At 39.4% G+C, this 14,644-nt stretch overlaps 1 protein-coding gene across 1 annotated transcript in view; it reads right to left on the bottom strand.

Annotated features, from left to right (window-relative positions):
* Positions 1 to 1,853: 1,853 nt before the first annotated feature.
* Positions 1,854 to 14,644, bottom strand: part of CATSPERB (cation channel sperm associated auxiliary subunit beta) — an 81,664-nt gene continuing 68,873 nt past the window's right edge. The window contains exons 22-24 of the mRNA XM_067547085.1: positions 10,782 to 10,882; positions 7,427 to 7,501; positions 1,854 to 2,106 (exon numbers count right to left, since the gene is read on the bottom strand). Of these exons, the coding sequence (XP_067403186.1) occupies positions 1,897 to 2,106; positions 7,427 to 7,501; positions 10,782 to 10,882 (386 nt within the window). The 3' untranslated portion in view covers positions 1,854 to 1,896. The remainder of the gene's footprint in view (positions 2,107 to 7,426; positions 7,502 to 10,781; positions 10,883 to 14,644) is intronic.

Raw genomic sequence — 14,644 nt, 5'->3', positions numbered from 1 at the left:
CTTCTCCCTTCTTCTAAACTCCTTCATGCATTGTCATACAAGCTCCTTCTAGTTTCCTCTTCTTACCTTCCATTTCCTTTTGGCACACATCCAAGCTAGGGCTAGCTGGAAAATAAGAATTCCATTTTGTAAAAAGTTTCAAGATTTCAACATTTGTTTTTGTTCCACACCAGAATGAAATGAGACCTTTCAAAATTTTTCACAAAAAACCATGACAAACCTACCCCAGAATAGCTGATAACTATCCAAGATGAGTTGGCTCATACCAGGCAAGCCAATAACCATCCCTGGGATAAGACCACCCGGAACATCCAATAACCATCCTAAGAGAGTGCCGTAACCACTGGGCTATAGCCTCAGTCTCTTTCCCACTGGAGTTGTTCCACTTTATATTAATAATATTATTGGGGGATGGGGGTAAAAGAGAGAGAGAGCAAGCATGAGCATATGCATGCAAGTGAGAACACTGTCTCTACAACCCAGTGGTTAGGGCACTCAACGGGGCTGTGGGAGATCCTGGTTCCAGTCCGTGCTCTGAATCAGACAGAGCAGGGACTTGAACCTAGGTCTCCCACAACCCAAGTGACTGTCCTAATAACTGAACAACAGGATATTATGGAGGTTGGATGTGTGCATGCCTCTCTCTACTGAAATTATACAAATGTTTTATTGAAACCAGTATGTTGCCACAAAAAGTTTTGTTTTTGACAAATCAGATTTTCCTAGGAAAAAAAATGTTTTGTCAAAAAATTCCCAACCAGTTCTAATCCCAGCTTTCTTTCTCCCTACTTTTTGCTGGATACAGATTTTCTTCTGCTGGGCTCCCATGAATTCACTTTAACACTCGGACACATTGAATTTTGTATTGCACTCTAGAGTATATTCAAGCTCCAAGGCTCATGATTTAAAGTGCAATGCTCAAGTCCCTGCTGAGAAATAGGTGGACCACACAATGGATTTTATTGAGTAGGTGGAAGTAATGAAACTCCAGAAACTTGTGAGGATTCTCAAGAAGAACTTTACCTAAGTATCTTGAAGGAACCTTTATTCACCCACTACTGATAGTAACTCATGTATGGGTTTTATTTTTTCTGTTTTAAAAAGTGAGAGTGGGTTTAGTGCTCATCACAAGAAAGACTAACAAAACCTTGAGACTTGCATAGTGCAGACAGGATTGTGCTGCAAGCTGCAGCAGCATGCAGGGTATGCACACAGCAAACACATCCAACCACTGATGGAAGAACACTAATCAGCCAAGTCTGCTCTTGTGTCTGCCATTTAATAGCCAAGCAAGTTTGAGTGATTAATACAGTGACTAGAATCACACTGCTGTATTATTTCATTATAACTCACTGCAGTCAAACTATTACTCTATGAAAATTGCTTAACAGTTAAGCATTCTCTCAAATATTTGTCTAAATTATTTTCAGGAACTAATTCAAATGCAGCCTTTATTTATAACAAGATGTTACAATGCTTTTGTTGCTGCAAGTTGTTAGAGACAGCCACAAGATGATCAATAAGGAGAAAATCAATATGGCTAGATGTGACACTCTTACTCCTGTTAAGTAGTACCTTATTACAAACAAGCAAGCAAGCAAGCAAAGTTCTTTATATCATATGAAAACATTTTCCTAACAAAATAATTTGTAAATTAATATATTTTTGTGTAGATTTCAATAAATACATTTACAAATAAATCTTATTCTGGTGGAAAAGCTACATATGTAAAAATATCAATGAAAGAAGATAGATAACGTAATAATACCAAATAGGAAATTACTTTCAAGGTACTACTAGGGAAATGTAGGTAAAACATAGGTTTAATAAAGGGGGATGGAATAACTTGGTATTGGATATCACCTTGTAATTCATTTTAAAGTGCGGCTGTCCAACCTAGGAAGAAGTAGAAGCAACGGTTGCTGAAGTTTCTGACGCTGATACTTTGTTCTTCTTCCTCACTTTACTTTTAACTTTGTTCCATATGTTTATTTCATATATTTGCATCATAAATGCCACAAAGAGGATGCCTCCTACTAATACAGCCGTTACTGTGCTAACAAGATATTGTCCTGGGAAAGCCAAAGGAGCATCGTCAATATAAATCTGCAACAGAAAACATTTAATACTTATGATGTCTTATTCCAATAATTAACTACTAAAATATTATATCAAAATTTTAACACTTCCTATTTATTATTTGTTAATACTGTTAGCGTGCTCAACAGAGAGAAAGAAATGAGAGGTTCTTTTCCCTAGGAGCTTATAATCATAGAGCCAACTTCTGCTCCATTGAAATCAGCAGAGGTTTTGCCATTGCTTCAATGGGACCAGTGTTGGGAAATAAATTAGATTACCTAAACAGTTCAGACATAATATATTGGACTATGGAAAAGTGGTCTAACCTCAGATTAGTTGCTTTTAAAAAATTATGCACATACAGTTCTTACTTTGATGTGTTAATACTGATAGGCTTCACAGAAGGTTTACTGGGTCTGATCCATTCTTGGAGTGACTCCACAAAAGAAGTCACAGCAGGGATGAGTTTGGTCAGTAACTCTAGACTATCATTTTTTCTGAAGCATTATTTTGCATTTGTTATGCTCAGGACAGTCTTTTTGTAAAATATAAAAGTAAATACTTTTCTCCTACATAGAACACTGATTGTAGATATTACTGTAAGTACCTTTATGTCCTTTAATGAATGTAATTTGTCATGGATGTAAATTTGCTCGAGTAATTGCTTCAGTGAAATAAGAGTCCATACTTAAAAATAAAACAGCATTAAAAAGTATAAATCCTTTTATATAAAACTCCATTCTTTCAACCTTCTACAAGTTAGTTAATGTTTGTAAAGATCTTTGAAGGTGTGAAACATTATCTCTTGAATAAGTATATGATTTCTTTACAGTCATCTTTCATAAAAATGGTTTGCTTGGCTAAATATTACATTATTCCATCATCATCAGCTTCCTTTTAGAAATTCTGCTTAGCCTATGATTCAGCTTGACCAGCTATGCTGAGGAAAAATTACACCTTGACATGTCTGCTCTAGGATTTTACAATGTGTTAGCTATTCTGCTGTAAAAAACATACCTATTTTTCCAACATAGCCATTAATGCCTATCAAATCCTAACTATAATTCTTAAAGACATAAAAAGCTGTTGCTATTGCTAATCTGCCTACCTAAGTATTTCTAACACATTCATGACTATAATATCCAAGCACACATTTATAGTTAGTAAATAAAATCATCTTTCTAGGTATTCCATTGCTGAAATTGCTTTGGTTCTCTAACCATCTGCATCAGAAGACCTGCAAACATTCCCTAAAATCTTAGTTCTTGATCAAGCAGTGCCAGGAACAAAACTATGTTAAGAACATAGTAACAGCTTGTACTCATGATCTGAAACTCTCTCTACTTTGCCCTTTCTTCATCACTACCACCAGCCTCCTCATCACTCACAACTTAGGGGTCATCTTTGATTCCTTCCTTTCTCTTGACCCACACGTCTAGGCTGTGTCCAAATCCTGCCATTTCTGCCTCCATCACATTTCCAAAATCTAAACTTTTCTCTCTGCACTAATGCTCTCATCCAGGCTCTCAGCATCTTCCATGTTCAGTACTGCAACCTGCTTCTCTCTGGCTCCTTTATCCTCAAATCAGCACTGCCACCACCAAGTCCATAAAAAAGCAACTGCTAATGTCCATAATCCTTGCCCACTGCTTTGACCATATCATTATCCCCTCTTTGGATTCTTCCTACCATCAAGTTCTCACTTATCCATCATATCAAGTTCAAGTTTCTTTTTCTGTCTTTCAAGACCACTTATAGATCTCCCTCTGCCCTACCTATCTGCATTGGTCTCAGATAGCATCACTCCCTGCCTCATCTGCTCTGCCAATGATGCCACCTTCGATATCTCATATCCATCTTCTCAGGCAGACATGTATTGACCTTCTTCCATGTTGTTCCTTAAATAGGGAATGCTCTTCTTGAGCTGATCCATAAAGCCTCTACTCATCTCTTCTTACACATCTCTCCCTTAGCCCCATCTCTGTCACAACACCTACAACAAATATTCCAGCATAGAATGGCTAGGGGGCACAGTGAGAAAATGGAATGGGGATGTGGGAGAATGTATTTCTGTAAATAAAAGAATTATGTAGAAGTTCCAGAATCATAGAAATGTAGGACCGGAAGGGACCTTGAGAGGTCATCTAGTCCAATCCCCTGCACTCAAAGCAGGACTATGTAATAATTAGACCATTCCTGACAGGTATTTGTCTAACCTGTTCTTGAAAACCTCCAGTGATGGAGATTCCACAGCCTCCTTAGGCAATCTGTTCCAGTGCTTAACTACCCTGACAGTTAGGAAGATTTTCCTAATGTCCAACCTAAACCTCCCTTGCTGCAATTTAATCCCTGGGCTTCTTGTCCTATCCTTAGAGGTTAAAAAGAACAATTTTTCATCCTCCTCCTTGTTATGTACTTGAAAACTGTCATCAGGTCCCCCGTCAGTCTTCCCTTCCCCAGACTAAACAAACCCAATTTTTTCAATCTTTCCTCACAGGTCATATTTTCTAGGCCTTTAATCATTTTTGTTGCTCTCCTCTGGACTTTCTCCTATTTGTCTACATCTTTCCTGAAATGTGGTGCCCAGAACTGGACACAAAATTCCAGCTGAGGCCTTATCAGTACAGAGTAGAGTGGAAGAATTACTTCTTGTGTCTGCTTATAACACTCCTGCTAATACATCCCACAATGATGTTTGCTTTTTTTGCAACAGTGTTGCACTGTTGACTCATATTTAGCCTGTGATCCACTGTAACCCCCAGATTCTTTTTCTAGGTAGTCATTTCCCATTGAATGTGTGTGCAGTTGATTGTTCTTTCATAACTGGAGTACTTTGTATTTGTCCTTATTGAATTTCATCCTATTTACTTCAGAGCATTTCTCCAGTTTGTCCAGATCATTTTGAATTTTAATCCTATTCCCCAGAGCATTTGCAACCCCGCCCATCTTGGTATCATCTGCAAACTTTAGAAGTGTACTCTCTATGACATTATCTAAGTCATTGATGAAGATATTGAACAGAACCAGACCCAGTGTGACCCCTCTCGATATGCTCTTCTAGTTTGACTGTGAACCACTGATAACTACTCTCTGGGAATGGTTGTCCAACCAGTTATGTACCCACCTTATAGCAGCTCCATCTAGGTTGTATTTCCCTAGTTTGTTTATGAGAAGGTCATGCAAGGCAGTATCAAAAGTATTACTAAAGTCAAGATATACCACATCTACCACCCTATCTACCCCCTATCGACACGGCTTGTTACCCTGTCAAAGAAAGCTACTTGGTTTCACACAATTTATTCTTGACAAATCCATACTGACAGTTCCTTATCACCTTATTATTTTCTAGTTGTTTGCAAATTGATTGCCTGATTATTCGCTCCATTATCTTTCTGGGTACTGAAGTTAAGGTGACTGGTCTGTAATTCCCTGGTTGTCTTTATTCCCCTTTTTATAGATTGGCACTATGTTTGCCATCTTCCAGTCCTCTGGAATCTCTCCTATCTTCTATGAATTTTCAATTATAATTGCTAATGACTCCGATATCTCTTCAGTTAGCTCCTTGAGTATTCTAGGATGTATTTTATCAGGCCCTGGCAACTTGAAGACATTAACTTGTCTAAGTAATTTTTAACTTGTTCTTTCCCTATTTTATCCTCACATCCTACTTCATTTTCACTGGCATTCACTATGTTAGACTTCCAATTGTTACTAACCTTTCTGGTGAAAACTGAAACAAAAAGGTAATTTAGCATTTCTGCAATTTCCACATTTGCAGTTATTGTCTTTCTCTACTCATTGAGTAATCGGCCTATCCTTTCCGAGATCTTCCTCTTGCTTCTAATGTATTTGTAGAATGTTTTCTTGTTGTCTTTTATGTCTCTAGCTAATTTAATCTCATTTTGTGCCTTGGCCTTTCTAATTTTGACACCACATGCTTGTATTGTGTGTTTATATTCATCCTTTGTAATTTGACCTAGTTTCTACTTTTTGTAGGACTCTTTTTTGAGTTTCAGATCATGGAAAAGCTAAGGTGGTTTCTTGCCATACTTCCTATCTTGCTGCTCATTGGGTAGTTTTCTCTCGTGCCCTTAGTAATGTCTCCTTGAAAAACTGCCAACTCTCTCAAACTGTTTTTCCCCTTAGACTTGCTTCTCATAGGATCTTACCTATCAACTCCCTGAGTTTGCTAAAGTCTGCCTTCTTGAAATCCATTATCTTTATTGTGCTGTGTTCCCTTCTATCATTCCTTAGAATCATGAACTCTATCATTTCATGATCACTTTCACCCGAGCTGTCTTCCACTTTCATACTCTCAGCCAGTTCCTCCCTATTTGTCAAAATCAAATCAAGAAAAGCCTGTCCCCTAGTTGCTTTTTCCACTTTCTGAAATAAAAAATGATTTCCAATGCATTCCAAGAACTTGTTGGATAATCTGTGCCTGCCGTATTATTTTCCCAACAGATGTCTGGGTAGTTGAAGTCTGCCATCAACACCAATTCCTGTGCTTTGGATAATTTTGTTAGTTGTTTAAAAAAAGCCTCATCCACCTTTTCTTCCTGGCTAGGAGGTCTATAGTAGACTCCTACCATGACATCACCCTTATTTTTTTACCCCTTTTACACTTACCCAGAGACTTTCAACAAGTCTGTCTATTTCCATTTCATCCTCAGTCCAAGTGTATATATACCTTTGATATACAAGGCAACACCTCCTCCCTTTTCTCCCTGCTTGTGCTTCCTGAGCAAGCTGTACCCATCTATACCAATATTCCAGTCATGTGTATTATTCCACTAAGTCTCTTATATACATTTTGGTGTTTCCTGCTCTCCTCCTGTTAGTATATCTCTTGTATTCTTTGACTACAAGCACTGTGGAGCAGGAACTATGCATCTATTGTACATATTTGTATATCACACAGCATAATGGAGCGTTGGTCCTAATTTTGGGGCTCTAGGTTGCCCCACCTGTAAAATGGGGATAATGATAATGACCTTTTCTTAAAGTGCTTTGATATCTATGGATAAGTACTACAGAAGAATTCAAATATTATTATTGTAAGTAGTAACATAAAATAATGAAAAATAATAATATGCACCTATTAAAAGGACCCTCTGCATGTGGACCTCTTCCATTCCACATGGAAAAAGGGTTGGCTGTCTTAGCAGTAGCATTCCACTTGGAGGACTCTCTGCAGAGTTGAGAATCTGCAAGTGGGAAGGGGACTGAAGATTGCATTAATTCTAATTAAAAGTACAGCTTTTGGGATAGCTCTATTGTCTTTCATTTGAAATGCTGTGATCATTATTTTTAAATGACAGTTGAAATTATGGGCTATTTACTGTACCTGAAATTCATCAAGTAGATTACAAAAGGACACTCCAGGAATAGTTGCTACCCTGAAATGGAAAAGCTCAGACCCCTGTGAAAACAAAACAATGCAGCATTGATGGATCTCTTGTTTTAGGAACAAAATTTGTTTCATTAAAGAAAATATGCATTTAAGCTCCTATTGAGCAGAAACAATGCACAGAAAGAGTTTTCAACTGGTTCCTTGAAGCTATTTTGCAATTTTGACAGTAAAGCCGGCAAAAGTAAGAGCAGCTAGTGAGGGACAAACCTATCTTGCTTGCAGACACAGTAAGGGAGGGGGTTAAATTGGGGCCATCAGGGGGCTGACAATCTTCCTGTAATAGTCTGTGATTTCTTTATTCTGGTGTGCATCAATCTTAAATCGATAAGGGCCAGGGAGAAGACCACAAGGAGGGCCAATGTGAACTGCATGTTTTCTCCATACGTTGCTCCTAAAATCCAAAGGGTCATCTTCATTTCTCTCCTTATCAGAGAAAACTCAGCAGCAGGACAGCCCTGCGGGCAAAGGGGACAGAATACTCTGGCTTACTTCCAATTCCACTTCAGAACAGCTGATGTAGAAATCAAAGGAGGAATGCTCACCTGACTGAGGATTTCCCAATCCCATTAGCATGCCAGAATAAATTAGGGTGTTTTTTACTGCTCCAAAACATACAGCACAGATTGCTCCCAGAAAATGGCATCTCTAAGTGGATTTACTGGGAAATGGATCCATAACTAGTCCGCTGAATATCTCATTAGAAGACCCCAATATTGGTTTCTGGAGCCATAAATGGCCTAGTTTTGAAAGGGCAATCTCATTTCTGAAAGAAGTTAAGTTAAATGAAAAACAAAGTGCTAAATTTAGCCCTGATATAAATTGACACAAATTCTTTAAAGTTACATCTGGGCTGAATTTTTCCAATAATCTTTTATACAGAAGAAAAGTGTCTCGCAAACACACCAAAATCTTTAAGAATTTAATTTTAAAGCTGGGCTTAACATTATTTATTTTAATATTGTTATTGAAAACTTTAGAAGAAAGCAAAAAAGCTAAAATTCACATAAAGCATGTTTTTAATAAAGTGCTACTGTACTTTAATAAAATTATTTTAAAAAAGCATTTTGGAAGAAAGGGCTGCTAGAGTACCACACTGGAGAGCTGTTTGGGAATTTTCCATCAGAATGATTTTTGAACTGAAAACAGTCTCCAAAATAAAAAATTATGCCAATATTTTTTATTTTCCATTGAAAAATTGAAAAGACATTTTTTGGGGTCAGTTTAACCAGAATTTGAATATTTTGTTTTATTGAACTCACCCAAAACATTTAATCTTAAATCAGTTAAAAGAACCCATTAAACTGCATTTCCCTAGGACATGGCCTTATGGGAGTTGTAGGTTGGGTTCCCTAGAGGACTACATCTCCCAAAATGCAATGTGGATTCAGCTGACCGAGCTAGGGAAATGAATTTAATGTTGATGTGACTTGAAAGGAAGCTTTAGAGTCAATTCAGCAAAACTGGGGCCCTGAGGCCAGTTTGTTCAACATCTTCATTAATGATCTGGAGAATGAAGTGGATTGCACCCTCAGTAAATTTGCAGATGACATTAAGCCCGGAGGGAGTGGTCGATATGCTGAAGGATAGGGATAGAATATAGAGTGACCTAGACAATTTGGAGGATTGGGCCAAAAGAAGTCTGATGAGGTTCAACAACGACAAGTGTGGAGTCCTGCACTTAGGATGGAAGAATCCCATGCACTGCTACAGACTGAGGACTAAGGCTAAGCAGCAGTTCTGCAGACAAGGACTTGAGGGTTACAATGGACAAGAAGCTGGATATGAGTCAACAGTATTGCCAAGAAGGCAAATGGCATATTGGACTGCATTAGTAGGAGCACTGCCAGCAGATCGAGGGAAGTGATTATTCCCCTCTATTCGGTGTTGGTGAGCCTTATTTGGAGTATTGTGTCCAGTTTTGGGCCCCCCACTACAGGAAGGATGTGGACAAATTGAAGAGAGTCCGGCGGAAAGCAATAAAAATGATTTGGGGGCTGGAGCACATGAATTATGAGGCGAGGCTGAGGGAACTAGTCTTGTTTAATCTGCAGAAGAGAAGAGTGATGGGGGATTTGATATATCTGAAGAGGGGATTCCAGGGAGGATGTTTTCAGTGATGACAGATTACCGAACAAGGAGCAACGGTCTCAAGTTGTAATGGGGGAGGTCTAGGTTCAATATTAGGAAAAACGTTTTCATTAGGAGGGTGGTGAAGCAGTGGAATGGGTTACCTAGGGAGGTTGTGGAATCTCCAACCTTAGGGGGTTTTAAGGCCCGATTTGACTAAGCCATGGCTGGGTTGTTTTAGTTGGGGTTGGTCCTGCTTTGAGCAGAGGGTTGGACTAGATGATCTCTTGAGGTCCCTTCCAACCCTAATCTTCTATGATCCTATGAAAACTAAATGAAACATTTAGATTTCAGAAATGTCAAAATGTCTTGATTCTATCAAAAATGAAAAATGTTGAAATTAAACATTTTGAAGTTTCTGCAATGAAAATTTTCAGAATTTCAATTTTGTAATTTTTTTTTAGAAATTTCAATGTTTTGTCCTATTTCAGGATTAAAACAAATGTTTTCAGAATTTTAAGGCCAGAAGGACTAGTGTGATCATTTAGTCTGACCTTCTGCATAATACAAGCCATAGAACTTCCCCCAAAATTTCCTGTGGATGGGACTGAAATTCCAAATTTTGCTCAGCTCTATTATGCAGTTTTGACATTTGAAAGTTTAGGCAAAATATTCAAAAGCAGCTTCTAAAGACTGTACTCAGAATTTCGTATACCAGAAGCTATTTAGAGTCTTACTAAAACTGCTTAGAAAACAATCTACGGATAGATTAGATTAGCTAGATAAAACAGATAAAATAGATTAGATAGAGAGATCAAATATAACCATATTTAGTAATCAGTTATTTTTTTTCCAGGGGAACAGCTCATGTAAAACAGACTGATGAAATAAGTAATAGTAAGGTCTTGAACAAGACATATAGAGTAACATATTCAAAAGGATCGTACATGAAAGAACTGACAAATGTTTCCTTTAATATCTAAAGGATCAGCACCTTTATAGGCTACATATGGTATGTTCATAAGGTATAAGAGACAGTTTATCCAAATTACAGATGGGTCTGAACTACAAACAAATGTGCTTGGGCCTGGTTTTATAGGGAAAGGAAGTTTGGATTCAGATCAGAATGTCCTCAGATTTGAATGGTGTTTGGATATTTATTTTCAGTTCATGCCCATTTCTGTCCAAAATATTTATTTTTATCTGAAATGATAACACTTACATGTATGCTTAGGGCCAGGGCATCTGGATTATACAGTGTATTGTTGAGTTTATCTGCTAAATATGCTCTCATTTTTGACATGCTTGGTGTTTCCTTGGTACCTGTAAAACAGTACAGTAATTCCACTTTTTTCTTTCCCCCATAATTTTTAAATAATTCCTTTTTCTATATTATGGGTAGTTGGTAATATAGATTCTGGGACTCACAGACAGACAGATGAAGGGGAGTGTTTTAACATTTTGAGTCTAAGGGCCTACCCCTGTGAGATGGTGAGAGCTTCCTTCAAGATGTTAAGTACCATGAACTTCCATTAGAGAAAATGGGAGCTAGGGGCACTCAATACCGTGAGAGGTGCTCCGAATCTTGTAGGATCCAGCCTTTAAGCAATTTTGATCATTCACCTATCCCTGAGTTTCTGTGCATTATAGAGAAAGGAAAATCAGGGCCATTTTTGCCTCCTTGGGTTAAAAAAAAAAAAAAAAAAAAAAAGATTTTTCTCCCTTTCCTTGAAAAATTTCACTGCATCCACAAAATCATACAGACTGGGGACTCCAATTATACTGTATTACAAAAATCAAAATAAAGAAATATACTTTAAGGTGGTTGTGACAGATTTCTAACTGCATTCAATATCTTTGGGGACCATATTGTATTACATTTACAAATGTTTTATGTATCATTGTAGGCCAAGAATTTCATGCAACTCCAGGGGGGAAGGTTACCATAGCTCCTCCCATGAATGCAAAACAGCGGGGAGGGGGTGATCACACCAGTTTCAGAGACTGTAAACAACTGCAAAGAACTACTCTCTAATGGGATGGTTTGCATATACTGGTGTAGGGCTGAGTTTAAAAAGACTTGTGTGTCTGTTTTCCATTTGATTCAACTCTGAGAGGTTGACTTTCCTCTCTCACAGTGGAATCAGACTTCTCAGGTTTTCTGATTTTCGTTGAAATCAATAGGGTTCTGCCCTATGATGCCTAAAGCATTCCCTGAAATGTTGGAATTGATTGTCTGTGCAGCACCACTACCCTCAAGCCAAAGATCCACTAAGGACCCAGAAGGATTGTCTGCTGAAGCAGGTGTAGGAGGGGCAGGAATGCAATCTCTATCCTTCAACCTGAATGTCCTGTCCTCCTAGAGCACCACCATCTGAGGACCTCAAAGTGCTTTACAGGCTTGAGGGAATTTACCCTCTGTGACACTCTGTGTCTGAAAAAACACACCAGAAACTCCACATCCACCAGTGTCAGGTAATTATGATATGTTCTGTTCAAGGTATGCCTTGTGTGGTATTATTTTAAAAGTCTTGATTTGCTGAACATTCATAGCTTGGTGGATTGTATGTGCTGCCATAGTATGTGAAGTTATCAAATATTGCTGAAAATGCTACTAAAACAGGTTGCAAGGTGGGAAACTCCCACAAACAGCCTTTCAGGCACAACAATGGAGTGGCCAGACAGTGCTGATGGCTCTCTCTCACCCATTCCAGGATAGATTCCACTAACAAGAATTGTTCGCAGTAGAGACTTCAACAAGAAAGCTCGTAGACAATAAAATGCTGACTGACCAATGAGGATGAACCCCCAAGTCATGAGGACCAACTTTACAGCAAACTAGAAAAGACTATAAAAGAAGGGAAGTGGGGCAATTGGCTAGTTCTCTTAGGTGCCTGTGTACAAATGCAAGAACCCTAGGAAACAAGCAGGAGGATTTGGAAGTCCTGGCACAGTCAAGGAATTATGATGTGACTGGAATAACCAAGACTTAGTGGGGTAACTCACACAACTGGAGCATAGTCATGGATGGGTATAATCTGTTTAGGAAGGACAGGCAGGGGAGAAAAGGTGGAGGAGTTGCACTGTATGTAAGACAGCAGTATGATTGCTCAGAACTCCGGTATGAAACTGGAGAAAAGCCTGTTAAGAATCTCTGGGTTAAGTTTAGAGGCGACGGAACAAAAGTGATATCGTGGTAGGCGTCTGTTATAGACTACCTCACCAGGAGGATGAGTAGAGGAGACTTTCTTCAGATAATTAATGGAAGTTTAAAGATCACAGGCCCTGGTTCTCATGGGGAACTTCAATCACTCTGTAATCTGCTGAGAGAACAATACAGCAGTGCACAGAAAACTTCCTGGTGCAAGTGCTGGAGGAACCAACTAGGGGCTGTGCTCCTCTTGACCTATTGCTTACAAACAGGGAAGAATTGGTAGGGGAGGTAGAAGTGGATGGCAATCTGGGCAGCAATGACCATGAGATGGTCGAGTTCAGGATCCAGACAAAAAGAAGAAAGGAGAACAGCAGAATATGGACCCTGGACTTCAGAAAAGCAGACTTGGACTCCCTCAGGGAACTGATGGGCAGGATTCCCTGGGAGGCTAATATGAGGGGGAAAGGAGTCCAGGAGAGCTGGCTGTATTTTAAAGAAACCTTAGTGAGAGCACAGGAACAAACCATCCCAATGTACAGAAAGAATAGTAAATATGGCAGATAACCAGCTTGGCTTAACAAAGAAGTCTTCAGTGAGGTTAAGCATAAAAAGGAAGCTTACAAGAAGTGGAAGTTTGGTCAGATGACCAGGGAGGATTATAAAAATACTGCTCAAGCATGCAGGAGTGAAATCAGGAAGGCCAAAGCACAGCTGGAGTTGCAGCTAGCAAGGGACATGAAAGGTAACAAAAAGGGTTTCTACAGGAATGTTAGCAACAAGGTGGTGGTCAGGAAAAGTGTGGGCCACTTACAGAGTGGGGGAGGCAAGCTAGTGACAGATGATGTGGAAAAAGCTGAAGTACTCAATGCTTTTTTTGCCTCTTTCTTCACAGACAAGACTACTGCACTGGGCAGCACAGAATGGGGAGGAGGTGAGCAGCCCTCAGTGATGAAAGAACAGGTTCAGGACTATTTAGAAAGTCTGGACATGCACAAGTCCATGGGGTGAGATGCAATGCATCCGAGGATGCTGAGGGAGCTGGCTGATGTGATTGCAGAGCCACTGGCCATTATCTTTGAAAACTTGTGGCTATTGGGGGAGGTCCAGGATGATTGGAAAAAGGCAAATATAGTACCTATCTTCAAAAAAGAGAAGGAGGAAGATCTGGGGAACTACAGACTGGTCAGCCTAACCTCAGTCCCCAGAAAAATCATGGAGTAGGTTCTCATTTTGAGAACCATTTTGAGGCACCTGGAAGAGAGGACGGTGATCAGAAACAGTCAGCATGGATTCACTAAGGGCAAGTCATGCCTCACCAACCTAATTGCCTTCTATGATGAAATGACGGGCTCTGTGGATGTGGGAAAGCTGGTGGATGTGATATATCTTGACTTTAGCAAAGCTTTTGATACGGTCTCCCACAGTATTCTTATCAGCAAGCTAAAGAAGTATGGATTGGATGAATGGACTATAACATGTCTAGAAAGCTGGATAGCTCATTGGGCTCCATGGGTAGTGATCAATGGCTTGATGTCTGGTTGGCAGCCGGTAATGAGCGAAGTGCCCCAGGGGTCCATGCCGGGTCCGGTTTTGTTCAACATCTTCATTAATGATCTGGAGGATGGGGTGGATTGCACCCTCAGTAATTTTGCAGATGACACTAAGCTGTGGGGAGTGGTAGATACCCTGGAGAATAGGCATAGGATATAGAGTAACCTAGAAAATTGGAGGATGGGGCCAAAAGAAATCTGATGAGGTTCAATAACAACATGTGCAGAGTCCTGCAGTAAGGAAGGAAGAATCCCATGCACTGCTACAGACTGGGGACCAACTCGCTAGGCAGCAGTTCTGCAGAAAAGGGCCTGGGGATTACAGTGGACAAGAAACTGGATGAGAGTCAACAATGTGCCCTTATTGTCAAAAAGGCTAAC

Source organism: Emydura macquarii, unplaced genomic scaffold, assembly GCF_026122565.2.
Source record: "Emydura macquarii macquarii isolate MOO-44397 ecotype Brisbane River unplaced genomic scaffold, CSIRO-AGI_Emac_v2 contig_1229, whole genome shotgun sequence".
NCBI classification, from domain to species: Eukaryota; Metazoa; Chordata; order Testudines; family Chelidae; genus Emydura; species Emydura macquarii.
The sequence above is the reverse complement of the archived record's forward strand: the minus strand, read 5'-3'. Positions and strand labels throughout refer to the sequence as shown.